This window comes from Ranitomeya variabilis, chromosome 2 (genome assembly GCF_051348905.1).
Source record: "Ranitomeya variabilis isolate aRanVar5 chromosome 2, aRanVar5.hap1, whole genome shotgun sequence".
NCBI classification, from domain to species: Eukaryota; Metazoa; Chordata; class Amphibia; order Anura; family Dendrobatidae; genus Ranitomeya; species Ranitomeya variabilis.
Window position 1 is genome coordinate 709,978,713 of NC_135233.1, and position 27,249 is coordinate 710,005,961.

Here is a 27,249-nt window from a genome sequence, read left to right on the forward strand (position 1 = left end):
ACATGCCCTAAAGCTTTCAAACAGCAGGTAACAAAAACACCCGCAGTGCAGTCCTCTCAGCTTAAATGGGATGACAACCATTGAAGACACTTTTTAAATGCTTGTATTTGGGGTTAAACATGATTTTATCGATTGGATTTCATTAAAAATGTTGCACCATTTTCCTTCTCTTGCCTCTGTGTTGGATTATCCTTTGCTAACTGCAAGATGAGTTAAAGAGGTTATTCGTAACTTTGGTAATTTGGCTTCCTGGGCTAAGAACTTACCAGTAGGTAGTTGATAACTATGTGCCTGTTCTGCCGAGGGATGATCTCTCCCGTCTCAGGAGGCAATTCTCTGGCTTTATTTGAACACACAACAACAAAGCAGTTCTTTCTCTTCTGGTCTGCTCTCTCGACAAGGTGTCACTGCCGACGTCATGCTGATTGGCAACTGACTCCCCACAGTTAGGCAGCGAGGAGCTAGTTGTCAATCAGCATGACAGCAGCAGTGTTGCCCCATCGAGAAAGTGAACAGAAGGGAGGGAACAAATTGGAAGTAGGTAAAAAAAATAAAGCAGTTATAGTCAAGTAATCAGGGAACAATAGTGACTTTTTAATGAAAGTATATTAGAAAAGCAATTAGGCTATTAAATTAACCCATTCACGACCTCCGCCGTACTATTACAGCGGAGGACGGATCCCCCGCTATGATGAGGGCTCCGGCGCTGAGCCCACCTCAAAGCCGGGACATGTCAGCTCTTTTGAACAGCGGACATGTGCCCGCAATAGCGGCGGGTGAAATTGCGATTCACCCGCCGCTATTAACTAGTTAAATGCCGCTGTCAAATGCTGACAGCGGCATTTAACCAGTGATTCCGGCCGCGCAGCCGGAAATGAGAGCATCGCCGACCCCCGTCACATGATCGGGGGTCAGCGATGCATTGGCATAGTAACCAGAGGTCTCCTCAAGACCTCTATGGTTACTGATGCTGGCTTGCTGTGAGCGCCACCCTGTGGTCGGCGCTCATAGCAAGCCTGTAAATCAGCTACATAGGAGCGATCTGATGATTGCTGCTATGTAGCAGAGCCGATCAGGCTATGCCATGCCAGCTTCTAACCTCCCATGGAGGCTATTGAAGCATGGCAAAAGTTAAAAAAAGTTTAAAAAAACATGAAAAAAAAAATGTCTTAAAGTTTAAATCACCCCCCTTTCGCCCCATTAAAAATAAAACAATAAAAAAAATCAAACCTACACATATCTGGTATCGCTGAGTTCAGAATCGCCTGATCTATCAATAAAAAAAAGGATTAACCTGATTGCTAAACAGCGTAGCGAGAAAAAAATTTGAAATGCCTGAATTACGTTTTGTTTGTAGCCGCGACATTGCATTAAAATGCAATAACGGGCAATCACAAGAACGTATCTGCACGAAAATGGTATCTTTAAAAATGTCAGCTCAGCACACAAAAAATAAGCCCTCACCTGACCCCAGATCACGAAAAATGGAGACGCTACGGGTATCGGAAAATTGCTCAATTTTTTCAAATTATTTTTTAGCAAACTTTGGAATTTTTTTTTACCACTTCACTTAGATAAAACGTAACCTAGACATGTTTGGTGTCTATGAACTCGTAATGACCTGGAGAATGAAAATCGCAGGTCAGTTTTAGCATTTAGTGACCTGAGAAAAAAAGCCAAACAAAAAACAAGTGTGGGATTGCACTTTTTTTGCAATTTCACCGCACTTGGAATTTTTTTCTAATTTTCTAGTACACGACATGCTAAAACCAATGATGTTGTTCAAAAGTGCAACTTGTCCTGCAAAAAACAAGCCTTCACATGGCCATATTGACAGGAAAATAAAAAAATTATGGCTCGGGAAGGAAGGGAGTTAAAAACGAGAATGCATAAAAGGGCAAGGTTGTCAAGGGGTTAAAGAGATAGACATTAGGCTATACATTAAAGAGGCAGACACGTAGGATTTAATCAATGTTAGTTTCAGATGACCTCTTTAAGGGTTTATTCAGTGCCTACAACTTTTACATTGAGTGAGAGGTGCTACCGACATGATACCTGCTGGACGGGAACAATGCCTGTAGATACCTGGAAAGCATCTTACAGATACCTTGCTAGTAGTATCTCTCATCTCCCATCTTCTAAACCAGATGCATAACAAGCTAAATAACCCCTTTAAGTTGTAAAACACTGCGAGTCGTCAGTCTCCCTCAATAGCGGTTGCTTCAGGTGTAACTGTGGATTGAGGAGAGTTGTTAATTGTGCATGAGCCTAAAGCTTTAACAAAATAAAGAATTAATAAATAGGGATGAGCGTAAGAAGTTTGGGTTTTGGTAACCGATCTGAACTTCACTCCAAAGTTCGGTTCTGGTACTAGAACTGTACCTCAACCAGAACCTGAACACCATTGAAAAGAATTGGTACCGGAACATTTGAGCTGCAAAATTCTCTCTCTCTCCTGTCCTGGACTTCCCCCGGCAATCCGAACATTTCAGCGGACTTCCGAGGGGGTCAGTGTTTGGCATTTAGCACCGGACGCTAGCTATTTATATTAATAAACCTCTTAATAGATTATCTATGCACAGAACAAGTAAATGCCAGAATATGCATTGTCATGCAGCTTAAGGCCCCGTCTCACTAAGCGATTTACCAACGATCACGACCAGCGATACGACCTGGCCGTGATCGTTGGTAAGTCGCTGTGTGGTCGCTGGGGAGCTGTCACACAGACAGCTCTCTCCAGCGACCAACGATCAGGGGAACGACTTCGGCATCGTTGAAATTGTCTTCAACGATGCCGAAGTCCCCCTGCAGCACCCGGGTAACCAGGGTAAACATCGGGTTACTAAGCGCAGGGCTGCGCTTAGTAACCCGATGTTTACCCTGGTTACCAGCGTAAATGTAAAAAAAAACAAACAGTACATAATCACCATCTGTTGCCCGTCAGGTCCCTTGGCGTCTGCTTCCTGCTCTGACTGAGCCGCCGTACAGTGAGAGCAGAGCGCAGCGGTGACGTCACTGCTGTGCTCTCACTTTGCGGCGCTCAGTCACAGCAGGAAGCAGACGCCAAGGGACCTGACGGACATCAGATGGTAAGTATGTAGTGTTTTTTTTTTTTTTACATTTACGCTGGTAACCAGGGTAAACATCGGGTTACTAAGCGCGGCCCTGCGCTTAGTAACCCGATGTTTACCCTGGTTACCAGTGAAGACATCGCTGGATCGGTGTCACACACACCGATTCAGCGATGTCAGCGGGACCTCAACGACCAAAAAAAGGTCCAGGCCATTCTGACACGACCAGCGATCTCGCAGCAGGGGCCTGATCGCTGGTACGTGTCACACATAGCGAGATCGCTACTGAGGTCGCTGTTGCATCACAAAACTAGTGACTCAGCAGCGATCTCGATAGCGATCTCGCTATGTGAGACGGGGCCTTTAGTCGACGGTTAATTATAGCCCCTTCAGTATGAGACCTGCTGTAGTGATTAGCTGATTCTCAAAAACCCAGGTAACCCGCTGATATGTGACCAGTTAGACATTTCCCTGCTATGCCAGCTGCCGGGAAAATGTAGCTGTACTTGGTGTCTATTTAGATGAATGACCATCCATGTGAAACAAATATTTGTTAGCAGTTTTTCACTTATTCTGAAAATATCCAGGTCTTGTCATTGCAAAATACCAACAAAAGAGAAGCAACAAGAAGGAATTTGACATAATGGAAAGTCTGGTCGCCATATGTATAGACATCAGATGCTTAGTGGGAAGCTTTCTCTATGAATTCACAAATACAGATGTTTACACTGCACTAGCAAACATCAAACCATACAGAAAATCATCTTACCAAGCAAGACCCCGAGCCATCCATGCATTTCTCCGAGTTTCCGTTGCACGCACATGGCAGGCATTCTCCAGACACTGAGTAGTAGAATCCTGGTTGACATCTCTACAAAAAGCAAGAAATGATGTGTTGATTAAAATATGTCATGTGTAAGGTATATCACTAGGTTTTAATATTCACACTTATTGTAAGATTTAAAAACTTCTTGACTGTTTGTCAACTATTTACTTGCCTGATAAGAAAACGCAACATTAGGAATGGAATGGGAAAGTAAAATGTGACAAATTCATCTTTTTATACAGTACAGACCAAAAGTTTGGACACGCATTCTCATTTAAAGATTTTTCTGTATTTTCATGACTATGAAAATTGTACATTCACACTGAAGGCATCTAAACTATGAATTAACACATGAGGAATTATATACTTAACAAAAAAGTGTAAAACAACTGAAATTATGTATTTTATTTGAGGTTCTTCAAAGTAGCCACCTTTTGCTTTGATGACTGCTTTGCACACTCTTGGCATTCTCTTGATGAGCTTCAAGAGGTAGTCACCAGGAATGGTCTTCCAACAATCTTGAAGGAGTTCCCAGAGATGCTTAGCACTTGTTGGCCCTTTTGCTTTCCCTCTGTGGTCCAGCTCACCCCAAACCATCTCGATTGGGTTCAGGTCTGGTGACTGTGGAGGCCAGGTCATCTGGCGTAGCACCCCATCACTCTCCTTCTTGGTCAAATAGCCCTTACACAGCCTGGAGGTGTGTTTGGGGTCATTGTCCTGTTGAAAAATAAATGATGGTCCAACTAAACGCAAACCGGATGGAATAGCATGCCGCTGCAAGATGCTGTGGTAGCCATGCTGGTTCAGTATGCCTTTAATTTTGAATAAATCCCCAACAGTGTCACCAGCAAAGCACCCGCACACCATCACACCTCCTCCTCCATGCTTCATGGTGGGAACCAGGCATGTGGAGTCCATCTGTTCACCTTTTCTGCGTCGCACAAAGACACGGTGATTGGAACCAAAGATCTCAAATTTGGACTCATCAGACCAAAGCACAGACTTCCACTGGTCTAATATCCATTCCTTGTGTCCTTTAGCCCAAAAAAGTCTCTTCTGCTTGTTGCCTGTCCTTAGCAGTGGTTTCCTAGCAGCTATTTTACCATGAAGACCTGCTGCACAAAGTCTCCTCTTAACAGTTGTTGTAGAGATGTGTCTGCTGCTAGAACTCTGTGTGGCATTGACCTGGTCTCTAATCTGAGCTGCAGTTAACCTGCAATTTCTGAGGCTGGTGACTCGGATAAACTTATCCTCAGAAGCAGAGGTGACTCTTGATCTTCCTTTCCTGGGGCGGTCCTCATGTGAGCCAGTTTCTTTGCAGCACTTGATGGTTTTTGCCACTGCACTTGGGGACACTTTCAAATTTTTCCCAATTTTTCAGACTGACTGACCTTCATTTCTTAAAGTAATGATGGCCACTTGTTTTTCTTAGCTGCTTTTTACTTGCCATAATACAAATTCTAACAGTCTACTCAGTAGGACTATCAGCTGTGTATCCACCAGACTTCTGCACAACACAAATGATGGTCCCAACCCCATTTATAAGGCAAGAAATCCCACTTATTAAACCTGACAGGGCACACCTGTGAATTGGCTACTTTGAAGAACCTAGAATATAAGACATAATTTCAGTTGTTTCACACTTTTTTGTTAAGCATATAATTCCACATGTGTTAATTCATAGTTTTGATACCTTCTGTGTGAATTTACAATTGTCATAGTCATGAAAATACAGAAAAATCTTTAAATGAGAAGGTGTCTCCAAACTTTTGGTCTGTACTGTATGTCTAAACCATATCAGAAGTCAGAAGAGGAATTGCATGAGCCTTTGGTCCTTAATACAAGTACATGATAAAGTAGACCGCATGAGCCGTTTAGCCCCGTGACTGGTTGCAGTGGTTACATGCACTATAATTGAGACATCACCTCTGGAGACTGTAAACAATCCTTGGGAGCACCGGTGGAGGGTAAGCGCTGGAGCAGGAGTCAGTGAGTTAACCTTTGTTATTACAACCAAGAGCAAGTTGACCGGCTTTTAGGAAATACTAGTATTTGCTAGAACAGACATGTCAGAAGATGTAGTTAAATCTTCTTTAAGAACTGCCAATGTGTGGGGAAATGGAGGTGGAGAGAAAGGTTGGGTATGAACTATAAATAGGAACATTATGGATTGGTAGGAAAGGGTTAGCTAAGTTATTAATTGTCCAAACAGCTTTTAAGTCAAACTATTGAGGTCATATGCTTGGAGGAGTTTTCTGAATGCCCTGCCTTGGCCACCAAGCCAACTTTTCCCACCCCAGCACTAACCCACTACATTTTACAGTATAAGAATAAAGACATATCCTCTTCAGTCATGTTAGGTCAAGTGCAAGAAGGATTTACATGCTGCTGAATAACATAACTCCTTTGTCGGTTGGGTGGAACTTTCGGACCAGATGTCTTCTAGTTTCCTGAGGGCTCTCCCAGGAAAGCGATTAGTAGCTTTTGCAGAAGACTAAAAATACATGATTTCCCTACTATTCATTTCAAAGTCATTTGGGTTGCTATTAGCATTATTTAAAGGTGGTCATGGGAGCAGCAATAAAAGTTAACTATTAAACTGTAGAATATTATCCATTAAAAGGAATTCCTAGTTATAATAACTAAAGTATCTCAAATGTTGGTGAAAACAATTTCAAGTAGAATAGAATGATTTTAAGCTTACTTTTTGGATGTTTATTTGGCCCTTGGCTCCTGTACAGCCTTGTTACAGCTCTTATAGGAATGTCAGACATTACTGCTCATAAAGCCACCTTTCTTAGGTTTCCTTTCTTTTAGTGTACTGCTGTCAATATGTTTTGAGGATTTGGTTGACCTGCAAATGCTCAACTCTCTGAGCGAGCAGGAAGGAGACAGGATACATATAATACACATGTGTGGACCTACAAGAGCAGCTGGACAGATACAAGCCAACAAACATGAAATGTTTTCTGAGGATCTACTAAGACAAAAGAAATAACATACCACATTTGTGTGTTTAAAGGGATTGTCCAATAATATATATTGATTCAGGGTGTCGGACCCACGCCGATTTTTATAAAGATGAGTAGTGGACAGCCCCTTTAAAGGGGTTCTTCAGTCTTAAGCTACAATTCACTTGTGAAGCACACTGAGCTTTGTGAGGATTTTCCAGTGCCGGCACCAGGAGCGCGCGGTCATTTGAACGCAAGTATGCAATATGCATATTTCTGGTCACATTCTGACTAGATGGGAACAGCCTCACTCAATGCAAGTGTATTGAGCAAGGCCTGAAACAGTCTAATTGTAATGGTGTGGGGAGTATGCATATCGCATACTTGCTATCACATTACCTCATTCTCCTGGCGCCGCCACTGGGAAATCCGCACAGAAGGAAGTGTGCATAATGTGAGGATTCACAATTCATTTGTAGATTAAGACTGGACAACCCCTTTGTTCACATTGTCTTCTCTCAGCTTTATTTGGTAAAGATGAAAGTGGGCAGAGGACTTCCATTTCAATCAGGCATTGCACTTTACAGTCAGTTTTAGCTTTTTCCTAATAAAACAGGGAGAACCTTATAGAAAACACAGGGATATGACTCTTAAGATATTAAATGGGTATTCTCAAGTTTATAAGGTATCCCCACCTATAGGATAGGGGATAAGTTTCCTATCACTTAGGGTCCAAATGCGGTAATCACCAATGATCCTTAGAATTGGTGCTCTGAAAAGCCCCATGTGAATGGAGTGGTTGTTGATCATGTGCGCTAATGCTCCTTTCATGCGTAAGAGAGTGTCAAAAACCAGCCAAGCATAGTGATTGCCTATTTTGATGGTCAGATTAAGAATGGAGAGATAGTGCACATGATTGACAATTACTCCATTCACAGCCAGCCAGGTTCTCGGAATCAGGGAGGATTCCATTGGTCAGAACTCCAGCAATCGGGAAGTTAAATTCCAAACGTAAAAATACACCTTTAATAAATAAATAATATTTAGTTGCACAAAAACCTCAGAAAGTTCCGCACCAGTGGTATCATTCACCTATAATAATAATAATAATCTTTATTTTTATATAGCGCTAACATATTCCGCAGCGCTTTACAGTTTTGCACACATTATCGCCGCTGTCCCTGATGGGGCTCACAATTTAGATTCCCTATCAGTGTGTCTTTGGAATGTGGAAGGAAACCCACACAAACATGGGGAGAACATAAAAACTCCTTGGTCTGATGAGACGAAGATTGACCTTTTTGGTGATAATTCTAAGTGGTATGTGTTGAGAAAACCAGGCACTGCTCATTACCTGCCCAATACAATCCCAACAGTGAAATATGGTGTTGGCAGCATTATGCTATGGAGGTGTTTTTCAGCTGCAGGGACAGGATGACTGGTTGTCATTGAAGGAAACATGAATGCAGCAAAGAACAGAGATATCCTGGATGAAAACCTCTTCCAGAGTGCTCTGGACCTCAGACTTGGCCGAAGGATCACCTTCCAACAATGACCCTAAGCACACAGCTAAAATAACAAAGGAGTGGCTTCAGAACAACTCTGCGACCATTCTTGACTGGCCCAGCCAGAGCCCTGACCTAAACTCAATTGACCATCTCTGGAGAGACCTGAAAATGGCTGTCCACCAACGTTCACCATCCAACCTGACGGGACTGGAGAGGATCTACAAGGAAGAATGGCAGAGGATCCCCAAATCCAGGTGTGAAAAATTTGTTGCATCATTCCCAAGAAGAATCATGGCTGTACTAGCTCAAAAGGGTGCTTCTAGTGTGTTCCTGAATTCTCCAAAAATAATATTGTGCTCTCCCAATTATTATAAAACACAAAACAAATGGACTTCAGTATAATAAATGTGAATAACTGTCTCAGCCAAGAAAAAGACACATTCTTTGTAACCCACTGTGCCTGTTTATACTTATTTATATGGAAAGGAGAATGCCTTTTATCTTTATTATAGGGCATATGTCAGTAGGATCAACCTCCCAGGTCATCTGTATTGGCATGCAGATCACAGAAAGTTGAATAAAATTATACCTTGATATCTGCAATCTGATATCTTATTTCAGAAAAATACATATTTTTCTTAATATGTAAATGAGATGTTAAGATCTATGGGATGGACCAAGATCACACTAAGAATCTACCTCCAGAGCTTATTGTAAATGAAAGGAGGCGTTACCAGCATGAGATATGTAATGACTACTGATTCATCTCTGGAGGGAGATCCTCAGGGAGAGCTACGTAGGGCTCATTTACATATTAAGAAAAACACACATTTTTCTGAAATAAGATGTCAGAGAACTTTATGATGAGTGATGGCATTCCTGACTGGAGTAAGATTGGTGCATGGAGGCACACTCCACTTGTCTGATGTGCTGGATTCAGTAAGAGTCATGCACCTTTTAATGAATCAGGAGAGTCTCACCCCAATTTGCCACCTTAACTAGATCAGGTCCAGTTTTCTCAAAATATGGTGAAGCAGGGGCGTGGCTTGGGCATGGAGCTGTGAGCACACATCTCTCCTGAGCTCCAGCGTGCCTGAGGCCTCTGCAGCAATTATATAGCCACCATCAGCTCCACTCACCCACCGATGTGGAAGAACAAGGTCGGGCTTTGCTCCCAGGCATCTAGGGAGCTCACAGCGGGCCACGCAGGCTCCAATATCACCAGGTACATGTCGGTGTCTGGAAGCATGGGTAAAGAGCAGCTCCTTCAGCCATAGTGGAGGGGGGAGGTGCCTTATCCTCCATGCAGCAGCATGCACACAGGAGCTCCCCATCTGGGACTGCAGGCACACAGAAGAATGGGGCCACATCAGAGAAGGCACAGGAGAGAGGACGGATGACTGCTGCACCAGGGACCAGCCGCTCACCACAGAAGCTGACAGGAGGTAGCCAAGCACAAAGCAAGGGAGAGGTGAGAGCTGTGACCTGCCCCTCCCCCCCTGGACAGACCGTGTCACAGGCTGAGCTGGCTGAGGACCTGTCTCCCCCTATACTGCACCCTTACCAGGCTCAGGAAACAGAAATGGTCCCCCCACTACTACCACCAGGGAGACTTGAGAGAGGGGCTTCTCCCAGCCTAGTGCCCCAGGACATTGTGCCCACCATCACTGCATCTCATGGCCTCCCCACACAGGCTCCTGTTAGGTCCCTGGGCTCTGAAGACTATATAACTGCCTCTGAGCTGAGAGCACAGCTAAGTGCCTTCCCTGCAAAGGCTGACATGGAGGGCTATATACAGCGTTTGGAGGCAGTGTGCAGGAGTGAAGTGGGGTCCCTTAAGGAAGACGTGTCCCATCTTACCACCCCATCTTACCACCACTGTCTCTGCATTAGAAGCTAAAGTGGAGTCGCTTTCCTCACAATTACAGGGTCAGCAGCAGCTTCTGGACCTGCACTTGGAGACTTTCAATGTGGTCCTAGATATGCTGGAGGACTCTGAGAACAGGAACCGGAGGAATAATATCAGGCTCCGTGCGATCCCTGAGTCCGTAGCAACACGTGACCTCTCCTCGGCCCTCCATGGCATTTTCAATTCTCTCTTAGGAAGGTCACCCACTGAACACATTGAAATTGACAGAGCCCACCGCTCGCTAGGCCCAAAGAACCCCGATACATCTAAGCCGAGGGATGTCATCTGTAGGATTCACTACTTCCAAACTAAGGATGACATCATGCGTAAGGCGAGGGACCACGATGCTATTGACTTTAATGGGTGTGATGTTCTTCTCTTGTCTGACCTCTCACGCTTCACCCTGGCTAAACGGAGGGCTTTGCGCCCCCTCCTGGAGGTTCTGCGAGAAAATAAGATCCCCTACAGTTGGGGTTACCCATTTCAATTACAAGTACGCAGTGATAAAGGATTGATAATTTTGAGATCCCCGTCAGATCTGCAGAACTTCACCGCTGCACTGGGCTTACCCATGGTCACACTGGGAGACTGGCCTCGCCTTACTGCGTCTGACCTATGGGGCCCACGCCGTACTGGTGGCCCCCCCGCCGGGTCGCTGGGAAAGAGGAAACGGGGCTCCCGCCGTAGACGTGCCTCCGTTACTCATGCTGATGACACTTGATCACCCAATTCAGACCTTATGATCACTACTGCCCCTTTTATCTTGTCTCTTTTTGCTTTCTTGCCGCCTACATTGTCCCTCCATGTGGCTGGGCTCCCATGGGGGGCTTGGTCGTGACTTTTCTTTAGCCTGTTAATTGTGGATGGATTGGAGCCGCATGTTTTGTAGCGGTGACATTTCTATTTGATTCTACCTGGGACTCCTGAGCGGGGTTCCTAGCATGGTTCATTTTGCACTATCTATGAATGTCCACCTACTTCAATTGACTCCTCATGTACTGTGCTCAACTGTTGAACTACCGCATTAATGTGCTAATGTTATTCCATGTTGGCTAACGCTGCTCTTTCTCCTGAAATGTGATTTTTGATGATACCCCTTCGGGGGCTTGTTATGACTCTGCTCATTTTGACAAATGTACTTGGCCCACGATCCGCTGTTATGTTCATTAACAGTGTTTATGTTACCAGGGTCATGGGCCTTCTGGGTAGAGTTGGATTTTTTATTTTCTTTTTTGCTGCAGGGGCTCGTCTGGTTGCTCTCTGATCAATCACCTCCCACTAGGGTGTGTCTCTGACACTACTTCTCAGAGTTTTCTCTGATATTGTTCTGTACCCTTGAAGCCTAGTGGCTTCTTGGTTTTTCTCTTTCTTTTTGGTCAGAACCCTGTCTTCCGGCTGAACTACTATCTTTCCTTAGTGCTTTACTTTCTCTGTTTCTATTTTTCCCCACTTTCCACCCCTTCTACTCCTTTTCGACCCGATTGTACCACCCGCAGGCCCGATAGTTCCTATGGCATCCCTACAACTCTGCTCGCTTAATGTCAGGGGGTTTAATGTCCCTGAAAAGCGATCGAAGGTTTTATACGGTATGCATAAGAAACGGGTTGACATACTTCTGTTGCAGGAGACACATTTCCGATCAGACAGAATCCCTAAGCTTAACCATAAATACTACACACAGCGGTTCCATGGCAGTAACTCTGACTCCAAGTCTAAAGGAGTCAGCATTGCATTGCACAAGTCTTTACAGGCTCAGGTAGTTGCCTCTAAAGCGGATTCTAATGGTCAATATGTATTTTTGAAGCTTAAAATTGCCCATGATTTGTTCACCATAGCTAACATTTATCTCCCCAATCAAGACCAGGTCCGAGCGTGCAGAAAGTACCTACGGGACCTCTCGGCCTTTGCGGAAGGCTATGTGATTATGGGAGGGGACTTCAATATGGTGTTGGACCGCGCTGTGGATTCCTCTTCGGGCAGGTCGGCGGTGTCCCTCTCACAGCTGGAGAGACTACGGCGGGCCCTGACGGACTCAAGGTTGGTGGATGTATGGAGGTTACTGCACCCCACTACCCGAGATTATACCTACTTCTCCACAGTACATAATTCCTATAGTAGATTGGATTATTTTTTGATCAGCCACGGGCTCCTGTCTCTTGACCCAAAGTCTGACATTGACACGATGTTGTGGTCAGACCATGCCCCGTTTTGCTCTCCCTCCTGCTGCCGAGCCTTTCTCCGAGAGAATGGAACTGGTCCTTAAACCCTGGTCTCCTCGGAGATCTAACGTGTCAGGCGGCCGTGCGAACAGCAATCTCGGACTTTCTACATTTTCACAAGCATGACCCCACGGCCATCCCACACCAATGGGAGGCTTTGAAAGGAGTTATACGGGGAGTATTTATACAACAGGGGGCCCGACTGAAGAGAGAGAGGGAGACTAACATGGTGGGTTTGTTGACTCGTATCCAAACTCTGGAGTTGGATCATAGACGGGCTAGAGATGCTGGGGTGCTGGCTGATCTCCTCCGGGCACGCTGTGAGTTGAGTGCCTTGTTGGACACGACGTTAGCACGACAGAGGGACCACTTTCATAAATTTCTGTACAAGTACTCTGATAAACCTCCCCGTGCTCCCACCACTTATATCCATACCATGAAGTCTGCTACGGGTGAACTGGTCCATTTTCCTGAGGAGATTGTGGACTCATTCAGAGCATATTATGACTCTCTCTACAATTTAAGCGGCCCATTGTCTGATATGTCCCCTTCCGAGTTTCAAGCACGGGTGGACGACTACATCCGGGAAACTGAGCTCCCACCTATGTTGGTGGAGGAGTCTGAGGCCCTGGAGAGTCCTCTCTCGGAACAGGAGGTTTTAGACACGATAAAATCTTTGGCTAATGGTAAAAGCCCTGGTCCTGACGGATTCTCCGCCGCCTTCTATAAGTTATATGCGAATTCCCTGGTCCCCTTCATGACCAAACTGTTTAACTCCATCTTGGCCAGCTGCCCCTTTGCCCCCAAACGCTGATGGCCACAATCACCGTGATTCCTAAACCGGGAAAAGATCCCCTATTATGTGCAAGCTATAGGCCCATATCCCTCATTAATGTGGATGTGAAGGTGTTCGCGAAAGTGTTAGCTGGTAGACTGAAGCCTATTCTCCCTGGGTCCATCCATAGTGATCAGGTGGGCTTTGTGCCGCACAGGGAGGCCAAGGATAACATGGTGAAGATGTTGCTTCTGACCTCGTACATGCGCACAGGAGAGGTACCGGCATGCTTATTATCTATTGACGCTGAGAAGGCGTTTGATCGCCTAGGCTGGACCTTTCTACGTGCCTCCCTGAAACAACTGGGAGTGGGACCTAACATGTTGGAGAGGATTTTTGCTCTGTATCATAGGCCTACGGCCCGTCTTAGAGTGAACGGCACCCTTTCCCCGCCCATTGACATAAGAAACGGGACCCGTCAGGGTTGCCCCCTTTCCCCCTTACTTTATATCCTTGCGATGGAGCATCTGGCAGTGGCATTACGGAAGACACCTGATATTGAGGGTCTGCGGATTGGCCAACATGAGTTTAAGATATCCCTGTATGCGGATGATTTATTGCTGTACATTACCAACCCGACCGTGGCTTTTCCTGTACTTCTCCGAGAGTTCCGTAGGTTCGGGGAGGTTTCAAACTTTAAGGTCAACTACTCTAAGACGGAGGCGCTCAATATCTCCCTGCCTGATAATCTAGTCTCTCAGCTCCAGGCGTCCTTCTCTTTTAAGTGGAAGACCGACGCCTTAAAATACCTTAATACCTGCTGACATTAGCGCAACATATGCTCTGAACTACGTCCCGCTCTTGCAGAAAACTATCTTGGACCTTAAACGGTATGGCAGACCTCAGCTATCTTGGTTCGGACGGGTGGGAGTGGTCAAAATGGATATTTTACCCCGATTCCTCTATCTCTTTCAGACTGCTCCAGTGCAGGTTCCGGATTGCTTTTTCAGGCGCCTGCAGTTGGCCATCAATAGCTTTATTTGGGGAAATAAGAAGCCGCGGACTCGATTCTCAGTGTTAGTGAGACCCAAGACTAAAGGGGGGGTAGGCCTTCCTGATTTTAAACGTTATTACCAGGCAGTCTTGCTCTCTAGGATTGTCGACTGGAGGTTCGGTGATGCTCATAAACAGTGGGTGCTTCTGGAGAAACTTTTATCGCCCTCTTCTTTGTACTGGCTGCCTTGGCTGGGGGGGACCGGACGCCCACCTGTGTCGAGTTTTGCTCCACTCACACAGATTGATTTGAGGTTTTGGGATAGATCCTATGTGAAATTACGCCTGACCTCCCGATTGAGCAGACTGAGCCCCCTTTTTGACAATCCGGCTTTTCCCCCAGCAATGAATAGATCTACGTATCTGTGTTGGTCACGACTTGATGGGGTGGGACTGTGTCAGGAGAAGGATAAGCTTGCGGGGCTCTCCGGCGTGCGGGGGTTACGAGGTTCTGATCTTACGACACCGCTCTCCTGGCTAGAGTTTCTGCAATTGCGGAGCTTTCTTTCCAGTGTGCCGATGGGGGCGCTGATGCCATTTGAGTCCCTGATGCTCCCTACCGAGGGTCCCTCCCACGTGGTTTCAGTGCTCTATGGCCTGGTCTTGAATTCACTTCCCCCTACTACGCTGGGATTTATGGAGGCTTGGGAGAGGGACCTGGGGATCACCTTTTCTGAGGCGGATAATCTGAAAATTTTCACTCTTGCACATAAGATGATGATGTCCAGTCAGGTGCAGGAGAGGAATTATAAATTACTGACACGCTGGTATAGGTGTCCCACCTTTCTCCACAGGATTAACCCGGAAATCTCGGACGCCTGCTGGAGATGTGGCTCCGCCATGGGCTCTATGCTTCATGTTTGGTAGTCCTGTGGCCCCTGCAACCCTTCTGGAACTCAGTTTTCGTTGCCTTTCACTTGATGACTGGGGTCCGCCATGAGCCCTCCCCAAATGGCCCTACTGTCCCTGATACCCAGTTCGATAGCTTCCGTTAAAAAGGGGATTCTGAGATTTTGCCTAATAGCTGCCAGGGCAGTTATTCCCCGGCATTGGAGGTATACTGAGGTCCCCTCCACGGAGGAATGGATAGCTGAAATGGATAGATTACATCGTCTGGAGTTGCTGGTGGCGGGTGATGGTGATGCTGCATATGTCCAGGGGCGCACCTGGTTCCTCTGGCAATCCTTCAAGGAGAGCACAGGGTTCCTGACTTGGCTGCGTACATACTCATAATTCTCAATACGTGGGCGTGTACATTGCTGGGTCTCCCTTAACCCCCCTCCCCCCTCCCTCCTTACTCCCCTTTTCCCCCATTCCCCCCCCCTTTTTTTTTTTTTTTTTCTCTTTTTCTCTTTCTTTCCTTTCTCCTATTTCTACAATTGCTTTTCTTACAGGTTCTGTATTTTGTATATAAGGTCTATGTCCCGAGGTAGTTCTCAAGATGAGAACCATGTACCCTTTATGTGCCAGAGTTCTTGTTCAACTAAACTTGTGCTGTGTTCTCAGAGACGTAATGTATAGCTCTGGACATTGTAATGATTCTTTTTACTGTTTTTCCTGTTTAAAATTTCAATAAATATATTTACTGAAAAAAAATATGGTGAAGCAAAAATTTTATTTTTTTAAAAAAAGCATTTCTGTGTAAAAGTAGCAAAACATAAAAAAACGTATCAGTTATATCGCACGGTAAACGGTGTAAAAATAAATAACAATAAATTCTAAACTGCTGTTTATTTGTTCTGTCTCCCAAAAATCTCAATAAGGTTCAACTCACATTTATCGTGAGCTCTACATCTGCATTTATATCTAAATCTGCGAAAGCCAGGATTCATACAAAACCCCAGACAGTGTGATTCATTATAATAACTCCATATGCCTCTGTTCTGGCGGTGCCCCATGTTTTTTGGCTTGCTCAAAAGTGATGAATACACATTTGTGCATCCCTAAAAAAATGGGCATTGCCTGAACAAATGCATAAGGTGTCCAAAATGAATCCATCTGCCTTATTATAGTGAATGGTTCCATCGAGGATTCTGTCTGAATCATTTTTTCTGCAGATTTAGAAACCCCTAAATGTACGTTCTCAGCAAAGGATACATGAAAATTTTGCCAAAAAATTATTTACCCTAAAATTCTACCAATACAAACTTCAAATCAACCCACCAAAAAAGTGCCCACTCAGATTTATCATCTATCAACACAAATATAAAATTTTTCCACATTACTGGCAGCTCAAAATATCTGGAAAATCAACATGGCTCCCTCAAAAGAAATCTAGTGAAATCCAAATGCCCCCATACCTGCTAAGACCCACATTTCTCCTAAACCACAGTTAGTGCCCACATGATTGGCATAACCAGGGCCGTATTTGCCACTAAGCACTTGAGGGCACGTGCCTAGGGTGGGACAATGCAGGGGGCAGCACCTGAGCAAGGTTTTTTTTTTTTTATAAGTCCTGGGTCACCTCCCGACCGAAAGCCCCCCGCGCCCCCCACAGCCCCCCTGGCCGCCCACCCTCCTTGAAGACGATACTCACCCTGCTCCAGCGATGCCTGGTCTCGGCGTCTGCAGCTCGTCCTGAATGAGCGGTCACGTGGTACCGCTCATTAAGGTAATGAATATAAGCATATTCATGACATTAATGAGCGGTATCACATGACCGCTCACGCAGGAAGAAGGTGCTGCGTCGGGAGTCGGGACAAAGCCAGAGGGATGTTGGCGCAGCCGCGCGGTGTGGGACAGGTGAGTATAGGGGACGGGGGATGAAGGAGGACGGTAAGCGGTGCCATGCAAGATGGAAGCGGGGGGGATGGAGAGATGAGCCATGCATACAGGGGGGGAATATGAGCCATGCATAAGGGGGGAATATGAGCCATGCATACAGAGGGGATGTGGAATATGAGCCATGCATACAGGGGGGGAGAATATGAGCCATGCATACAGGGGGGAATATGAGCCATGCATACAGGGTGGGAATATGAGCCATGCATACGGGGGGAATATGAGCCATGCATACAGGAGGGGGGTGGAATATGAGCCATGCATACAGGGGGAATATGAGCCATGCATACGGGGGGGAATATAAGCCATGCATACAGGGGGGAATATGAGCCATGCATACAGGGGGGAATATAAGCCATGCATACAGGGGGGAATATGAGCCATGCATACAGGAGGGGGAATATGAGCCATGCATATAGGAGGGGGAATATGAGCCATGGATACAGGAGGGGGGATATGAGCCATGCATATGGGATGATTATACAGTATGGAGAACTGTGTGTGGCCATTATACAGTATTGAGCATCATGTGTGGCCGTTATACAGTATGGAGCATCATGTGTGGCCGTTATACAGTATGGAGCATCATGTGTGGCCATTATACAGTATGGAGCATCATGTGTGGCCATTATACAGTATGGAGCATCATGTGTGGCCATTATACAGTATTGAGCATCATGTGGGATCATTATACAGTATGGAGAACTGTGTGTGGCCATTATACAGTATGGAGCACTATGTGTGGCCATTATACAGTATGGAGCACTATGTGTGGCCATTATACAGTATGGAGCACTGTGTGGCCATTATACAGTATGGAGCACTGTGTGGCCATTATACACTATGGAGCATCATGTGTGGCCATTATACAGTATTGAGCATCATGTGTGGCCATTATACAGTATGGAGAACTGTGTGTGGCCATTATACAGTATGGAGCATCATGTGTGGTGGCCGTTATACAGTATTGAGCATCATGTGTGGCCATTATACAGTATGGAGCACTGTGTGGCCATTATACAGTATGGAGCATCATGTGTGGCCATTATACAGTATTGAGCATCATGTGTGGCCATTATACAGTATGGAGCACTGTGTGGCCATATTTTTTTTGTTTATAATTATTGTATATGAAACAGTGTGATCAGCAGTGCTAAATGGCTGTGGTTGGGATGTGGATATGGGTGTGACTAGTTGTGAAATGGGTGTGGTCAGAGGCGTGGCCTAAAATTTGCCGCGGCGCACTACGCGCGCTGCAAACTTTATACCTCCTTCCCTTCTTCAAAAGTTGGGAGGTATGGTACTGCATTTGCCAGATCACGGCAAGTGCCACAAATCCCATAGGGAATGAATGAGGCTGAACGCAGTGTTGCCGTAAATGATCCGTTACTCGGCATATGCAGAAAAACTGCCGGATCTGCTGCAAAAGGCGACTTTCACATCAGCGATTCTTGCCAAAGTCACTGCCGATAGTGTCATACTCACCAAAGGGGGAGGCAGCACTAAAAGTGCCTAGGGCAGCAGAAACTCTAAATACGGCCCTGGGCATAACTAGCGGTGAAAGAGGTTTATGACTCCAGAAGCACAAGCGGGGCTCAATGTATGGGCGCTAAGTCGAGATACATGGAATGTAGCATTCTCATTTCTGGAACACACCTGTGGAACCAAAATAGTCACTGCACCACAGATGAATTCCCAGAGAAAGGGGCAATTAGGTGGGGAAAGGAGTCTGCTGTTTTAACAAATTAGGGGCTCTACAAATGGAGTCTGTACACTACCGTATTCCAGGAAAATCTGCACTCCACAGTCAAAGGGCAATTATTTCCTTATGAGCCCTATTGAGTGCAAGCAAAATAGTACAGTCCTCTATTGCTGAACTCAGGATAACTTATGTTGCAAATTTTGTGGTCCATTTTCTCCTTTTAACATTTGAGGAATTGAAAACACTAGGAAAAATTTAATTTAATTGGAAATTGTAATTTTGGTATACATTTTTGGGAAACATCTGTGGTATCAACATTCTCATACACCAGTAGCTGACTTTATAAAGGGGTGTAGTTTGTAAAATGAGGTCATTAGTTTGGGGGAGTCTGCTGTTATGTGAAATTAACAGGGTCCCTTAAGTGTCAGGACACACACAACCATTAGAAGAAAAACCTGGACTCCAAAATGATGACCTCTCACTTCTGAGCTGTGCAGTGTGCTGCGTAACAGTATTTTCTGATTAAGTACTGGTTATTTGAGTACTCAGGAGAAATAGCGTTACAAAATTTGCATTCTTTTTTTTCTGTTACCCCTTTGGGCAATTCAAAATTTTGATGCTAAAACAAATTTTTTTTTTCACACCTCAATGTTATAAAATTCAGTGAAATCTCTGTGTTCAAAATGCTCACTAAACCCCTAGATATATTCCTTGAGGGGTGTAGTATCCAAAACGCTGTCAGTTATGGAGGTATCTGCTGTCTTGGCACCTCAGGGGCTATTAGGCCGGCGTCACACTGGCGAGTTTTACGGACGTATGAGCGCAGAAAATACATCCGTAAAATACGCATAACACACGGCACAATGATTCCCTATGTCCCAGCTCCTATCAGCCGTATTTTACTGATCCGTACTATACGGTCCTCTACGGCCGTACAAAATCGCAGCATGCTGCGTTTGTCAGCGTATTGCGCAAATAAATCGCCAATGAAAGTCTATGGTGGCGAGAAAAATACGGATTCCACACGGACCAGCAGTGTGACTTGCGAGAAATACGCAGCGGTGTTAGTGAAAAGTCGGTAATTCAATTGCCGGCTTTTCATTTCTCCTGCCTAAACCCGACATGATATGAGACATGGTTTACATACAGTAAACCATCTCATATCCCCTTTTTTTTTGCATATTCCACACTACTAATGTTAGTAGTGTGTATGTGCAAAATTTGGGCTCTGTAGCTGTGAAAATAAAGGGTTAAATGGCGGAAAAAATTGGCGTGGGCTCCCGCGCAATTTTCTCCTCCAGAGTGGTAAAGCCAGTGACTGAGGGCAGATATTAATAGCCTAGAGAGGGTCCATGGTTATTGGCCCCCCCTGGCTACAAACATCTGCCCCAGCCACCCCAGAAAAGGCACATCTGGAAGATGCGCCTATTCTGGCACTTGGCCACTCTCTTCCCACTCCCTGTAGCGGTGGGATATGGGGTAATGAAGGGTTAATGCCACCTTGCTATTGTAAGGTGACATTAAGCCAGATTAATAATGGAGAGGCGTTAATTATGTCACCTATCCATTATTAATCCAATTGTCTGAAAGGGTTAAAAAACACACACACATTATTAAAAAGTATTTTAATGAAATAAACACACAGGTTGTTTTAGTATTTTATTGCTCTCTCAATCCAGCTGAACACCCTCGCTTGGCAAAATAATAAACCCACAATATACATACCCTCAGATGACCTGTCACGTCCCACGAGGTAATCCATCTGAAGGGGTTAACTCAATTTACAGCCAGGAGCTGCGCTAAAGCACTCCCTCGTGCCTGTAACTCCCGAGGAATGAATGAAAGCTGAGTGATCTGTACTTACATTGAGTTGCGGTGAGGCGCCCTCTGGTGGATGAACTCATGAACTGGAGCCTTGGAAAAGTTCCCACGCTCGAGTTCATATGAGTTCATCCACCAGAGGGCGCCTCACCGCAACTCAATGTAAGTACAGATCACTCAGCTTTCATTCATTCCCGAATGATATTAATCTGGCTTAATGTCACCTTACAATAGCAAGGTGGCATTAACCCTTCATTACCCCATATCCCACCGCTACAGGGAGTGGGAAGAGAGTGGCCAAGTGCCAGAATAGGCGCATCTTCGAGATATGCCTTTTCTGGGGTGGCTGGGGGCAGATGTTTTTAGCCACGGGGGGGGGCAATAACCGTGGACCCTCTCCTGGCTATTAATATCTGCCCTCAGTCACTGGCTTTACCACTCTGGCGGAGAAAATTGCGCGGGAGCCCACGCCAATTTTTTCCGCCATTTAACCCTTTATTTTAGCAGCTACAGCGCCCAAATTTTGCATATACACACTACTAACATTAGTAGTGTGGAATATGCAAAAAAAAAGGGATATGAGATGGTTTACTGTATGTAAACCATGTCTCATATCCTGTCGGGTTTGTGAAGGAGAAATGAAAAGCCGGCAATTGAATTACCGGCTTTTAACATATATCGCGCTGAATTAAATATAAATACAGAATATATATATATGTGTCTCAATGACATATATATATATATATATATATATATATATATATATATATATATATATACTGTATATATGTTTTCCCGAACATTTGAGCACATAAATCCATTAGATGTCGGTTTTGCAAGCCTGCAAGAAAATATCGCAGTACGGATGCCATACGGATTACATACGGAGGATGCCATGCGCAAAATACGCTGACACACCCTGCCTACGGATCACTATTTTGGGAACATTTCTCCGTATTACGGCCGTATTACGGCCGTAAAAAACGGACCGTATTGTCTTACGCTGAGTGTGACGCCGGCCTTAGAGTGTGACATGGCATCTACAGTCTATTCAAGTCAAAATTGTTTTCCAAAAGACAAACAGAGCTCCTTCCCTACCATGCGTGCCGGGTGCCCAAACGTCATTTTATTGGAACCATTTTTTGTTTCCATGAGCAAATTATACAATTCCATAAAGCAACTGTGGATTCAAAGTGCTCAACACAACCCTGAGTTAATTGCTTAATGGGTGTAGTTTAAAAAATGGGGTTACTTTTCTTGGGTTTCTACTGTTCTGGTACCTGAAGGAATAAACTAATATGACGTGTTCATAATCTCCTTCATTTCTGAGCCCTAAACAATAGATTCTTAACACATATGCTGTATCTGTTTGGGCAGAAGAAGTTGCACAATAAAATGTGTTGTCCTTTTTTTTCCTGTTACCGTTGTGAAAATGAAAAACAGGGAGCTAAAAGAATATTTTTGTGGAAAATGTTTTAATTTCATTAATTTGTGTCCTAATAATATAAATTTTGGAAAGCACCTATGCGTCCAAAATGGTCACTACACCCCTTGATGAATTATTAGGCAGTTAACTGGTTCATGCAGCTTTACATGAACACCCGAGCCTTACACTATGGCTGGTCCAAATAACTAAAGCAATTGTTACCATCCACCTCTCGTGTCCCCCCTCTTCCTCATAGTTTGTAAGCTTGCGAGCAGGGCCCTCATTCCTACTGGTATCTGTTTTGAACTGTGATTTCTGTTATGCTGTAATGTGTATTGTCTGTACAAGTCCCCTCTATAAGTTGTAAAGCGCTGCGGAATATGTTGGCGCTATATAAATAAAAATTATTATTATTATTATTATTATTATTATTATTATTATTTTAGGGGTGAAGTCTCCAAAATGGTGTCACTTGTGGGAGGCTCTTTACTGTTTTGGCTCCTTGGGGACCTTTAAATGCGACAAGACGTTCATAATCTGTTCCAGCCAAAAGTGGGCATCAAAAGTGCTTCTTCCATGCCATGTGCCAAACAGTAGTTTCCAACCAGATTTGGGGCATTAGAGTACTCAGGAGAAATTGCACAACAAATTGTGTGGTCAATTTTCTCCGGTTAGTCTTGTAAAAATGAAAAATTTGGGGCTAAAGTAACATTACTGTGGAAAATAACATAATTTTTCATTTTTTCATTCCGCTTTGCATTAATTCCTGAGAAGCACCTCAGCAGGTAAATGGACAGGTGTATTGCAATGCATTAGACCTGTTAGTGTCTACATGTTACATCCTGCTTATGGCATTGCCGAATAGGTCACCATAACTGGCCGACCTGGAGAGCACTAGGAGAAGGAAATAAGGATTTTCAGCTGACCATGATACCAGCCAGTTAAAAAAGTAAACATTCAATTTAGGGTCGTGCATAGAGAAAGACATCATGTCACTGGTAAGCAAGGAAAGTCCATATCAAGGTAGAGGAAATCTGACAACACATCCTTGTGTGAATTCACAATAAAACCAACATTTATCAGATCAAATTAAAAATATGGAAGAAAAACAGGTTTAAAAACTTCCTAGAAAGCTGGCTTACGCGCTTTGAACAATAAACTTTATACCAGGCTATTTGCGCTCCCGTGGGGTGTAGGATCCAAGGCTTCTTATTATCCAAAAGGTTTTTATTATTTCTCAAGAAAAAGCACATACAACGCGTTTCGACAGTATAAATGTCTTCCTCAGGTATAGCAGAAAAATAGAACAAATCACGCAGCACTCACCGGCACCGTGGTCAGCAGTCTTCTTTATTGCAACATGAGAAAATGTACAGCTTCACGGCACGGGGGAGTCTCCGAGGTGAGGAGTGTGAGAGGCGGGACGACGGCCGTTTCACGCTGAACAGTAGCGCTTCTACGGGTCCATCAATGAAGCTGTACATTTTCTCATGTTGCAATAAAGAAGACTGCTGACCACGGTGCCGGTGAGTGCTGCGTGATTTGTTCTATTTTTCTGCTATTGAAGACTGTTTTATCTTAACGCTAGCACCTCCAGGATTTACGTCTGGGGTTAAACCGTCACACACCCTTTGTATCCTCTGTCGGGAGTTGTGCCATTTTTTTCTTTTCTTTTTGGATTTACATGTCTTCCTCAGGTATATTATCAAATAGCCTGGTATAAAGGCTATAGTCAACTTGTGCAAATAGCCAGGTATAACGTTTATTGGATAACACTCCTATGGTTACATGGTCTGAGTGACGTACTAGCTACCAGGGATTTGCAGCATACCGACCACAGAAGAAATCCACCTTTGAACACCTAACGGTCCCAAGTGACCTATATGCAAGTTATCAAGATTTAACCCTTTCACGACATGCGCCGTACATGTACTGCGCATGTGGTGTCTCCCCCTTTGATGTGGGCTCCGGCGGTGAGCCTGTGGTCGGCGCTCACAGCACACCTGCATTTCTGCTACATAGCAGCGAACATCAGATCGCTGTAATGTAGCAGAGCCAATCGAGTTGTGCCAGCTTCTAGCCTCCCATGGAGGCTATTGAAGCATTGCACAAGTAAAAAAAAAATGTTTTTAAAAATATGAAAAAAATATAAAAAATATAAAAGTTTAAATCACCCCCCCTTTCGCCCCATCCTAAATAAAACAATAAAAAAAAAAATCAAACCTACACATATTTGGTATCGCCACGTTCAGAATCGCCCGATCTATCAATAAAAAAAAAGCATTAACCTGATCGCTAAAGAGCGTAGCGAAAAAAAAATCGAAACGCCAGAATTACGTTTTTTTGGTCGCCGCGACATTGAATTAAAATGCAATAACGGGCGATCAAAAGAACATATCTGCACAAAAGTGATATTATTAAAAACATCAGCTTGGCACGCAAAAAATAAGCCCTCACCCGACTCCAGATCACGCAAAAATGGAGACGCTACGGGTATCGGAAAATGGCACTTTTTTTTTTTTTCTTTTTAAAGCAAAGTTTTGAATTTTTTTTCACCACTTGGATAAAAAATAACCTAGACATGTTAGGTGTCTATAAACTCGTAATGACCTGGAGAATCACAAAGGCAGATTAGTTTTAGCATTTAGTGAACCTAGCAAAAAAGCCAAACAAAAAACAAGTGTGGGATTGCACTTTTTTTGCAATTTCACCGCACTTGGAATTTTTTTCACGTTTTCTAGTAAAGACATGGTAAAATCAATGGTGTCGTTCAAAAGTACAACTCGTCCCGCAAAAAATAAGCCCTCGCATGATCATATTGATGGAAAAATTAAAAAGTTATGGTTCTCGGAAGGAGGGGAGTGAAAAACGAAAACGCAAAAATGAAAAAGGGCCGTGACTTGAAGGGGTTAAAAAAGGTGAGTGCCACCTATATTCACCTACCACCTTATTAAACATTTACATTTAGATCGGTGTGCTTTTTTTCCTTTCCTCCCCTTTTACCAGAAGCGTTTTGAACAATAAATCCTTATTCATAGCATAGATCCCTGTATGATCTCCAGTCTGCATGATAACCATTGGCTCTCTGCTGTTGTGGCATTTAGAGGGTTAAATTGACACAGACAGTACTGGCAATGGTCCTAGCTATTACAATAAGAGCTTGGCAGTCAACTAAGTCAAGCTCCTGGCAGTGATCTTGTGGGCACATCTTGACATACCCATCATGTATATGTATGTAACATATGTTAGGAAGACCTATCTCAGTATGACGTACAGGTATGTCATATGTCAGGAAGGGGTTAATGTTCATTAGACTGGCAAATCTCCATGGCTCACATGTCACAATGACATTCATTTTGCACTATAGTTCTACTCCGTTACATGGGCAAACTGTACAGACTGCAGCTCAGCCTGGACCTTTGTGCATGCTTCGCTGTAGCCTTCACTAAAGGCCCCGTCTCACATAGCGAGATCGCTAGCGAGATCGCTGCTGAGTCACAAGTTTTGTGACGCAACAGCGACCTCCATAGCGATCTCGCTATGTGTGACACGTACCAGCGATCAGGCCCCTGCTGCGAGATCGCTGGTCGTGTCGGAATGGCCTGGACCTTTTTTTGGTCGTTGAGGCCCCGCTGACATCGCTGAATCGGTGTGTGTGACACCGATCCAGCGATGTCTTCACTGGTAACCAGGGTAAACATCGGGTTACTAAGCGCAGGGCCGCGCTTAGTAACCCGATGTTTACCCTGGTTACCAGCGTAAATGTAAAAAAAAACAAACAGTACATACTCGCCTTTCGGTGTCCAGGTCCCTTGCCGTCTGCTTCCTGCTCTCACTGACTGAGTGCCGCCGTACAGTGAGAAGTGAGAGCACAGCAGTGACGTCACCGCTGCGCTCTGCTCTCAGTGTACGGCGGCAATCAGTGAGAGCAGGAAGCAGACGGCAAGGGACCTGGACACCGAAAGGCGAGTATGTAGTGTTTGTTTTTTTTGGTAACCAGGGTAAACATCGGGTTACTAAGCGCGGCCCTGCGCTTAGTAACCCGATGTTTACCCTGGTTACCCGGGTGCTGCAGGGGGACTTCGGCATCGTTGAAGACAGTTTCAACGATGCCGAAGTCGTTCCCCTGATCGTTGGTCGCTGGGGAGAGCGGTCTGTGTGACAGCTCCCCAGCGACCACACAGCGACTTACCAACGATCACGGCCAGGTCATATCGCTGGTCGTGATCGTTGGTAAATCGCTTAGTGAGACGGGGCCTTAAGACCTGGGGTCCTGTGGCTTTACAGAGAGTGCTACTCACCCCCACTTGCTACCTAGTTGTGGTGCAGACGTTTCTCTGCTCTTATGCTCTTATACAGCTTCTTTTTTCTGCTTGACTGTGCCATCTGCATGTAACAATTTAAGGTTTTAACAATTATAGGCCATAGCACAAAACACTAGTGCCTAATAAGGCATCTCAAACTATAAAACTTTTACCTAGTGTCACCTTTTATAGGCATTTTTTGACCTGGGTTGTACATAGCAGATTTTTTCTTTAGCTAAGATGTCACAATTCACTGACATCACTTATTCTATGTCTCACTTAAAATTGTGGCACATACTATTGGAAATTAACATTCTAAGATGGTACAGGGCAGCTTTGCAGTAGCACATTGTTGGTGGTACACATGGTACATACCATAGGATCTCACAGAGTCCATGCTGTGGGCTGCTTTTGCTACCCTTATTCCCGATTCTATGGAAGTTACAGATACAGTGTCGCACAGACCGGTTGGCTGTTTCTGTAATGTGGATCACTAAAGGTACCTTCACACGAAACGACGCTGCAGCGATAGCGATAGCGATGCCGATCGCTGCAGCGTCGCTGTTTGATCGCTGGGGAGCTGTCACACAGACCGCTCTCCAGCGACCAACGATGCCGAGGTCCCCGGGTAACCAGGGTAAACATCGGGTTGCTAAGCGCGGCAGTAACCCGATGTTTACCCTGGTTACCAGCGTAAAAGTAAAAAAAACAAACACTACATACTCACCTGCGCGTCCCCCAGCGTCTGCTTCCTGACACTGACTGAGCTCCGGCCCTAACAGCACAGCGGTGACGTCACCGCTGTGCTTTCACTTTCACTTTAGGGCCGGCGTTCAGTGTCAGGAAGCAGACGCTGGGGGACGCGAAGGTGAGCATGTACTGTTTGTTTTTTTTACTTTTACG

At 44.8% G+C, this 27,249-nt stretch overlaps 1 protein-coding gene across 1 annotated transcript in view; it reads right to left on the reverse strand.

Annotated features, from left to right (window-relative positions):
• The window catches only part of LAMA4 (laminin subunit alpha 4), a 214,530-nt gene that overhangs the window by 156,604 nt on the left and 30,677 nt on the right, over positions 1 to 27,249 (reverse strand). The window contains exon 2 of the mRNA XM_077289489.1: positions 3,841 to 3,942. Within this exon, the coding sequence (XP_077145604.1) occupies positions 3,841 to 3,942 (102 nt within the window). The remainder of the gene's footprint in view (positions 1 to 3,840; positions 3,943 to 27,249) is intronic.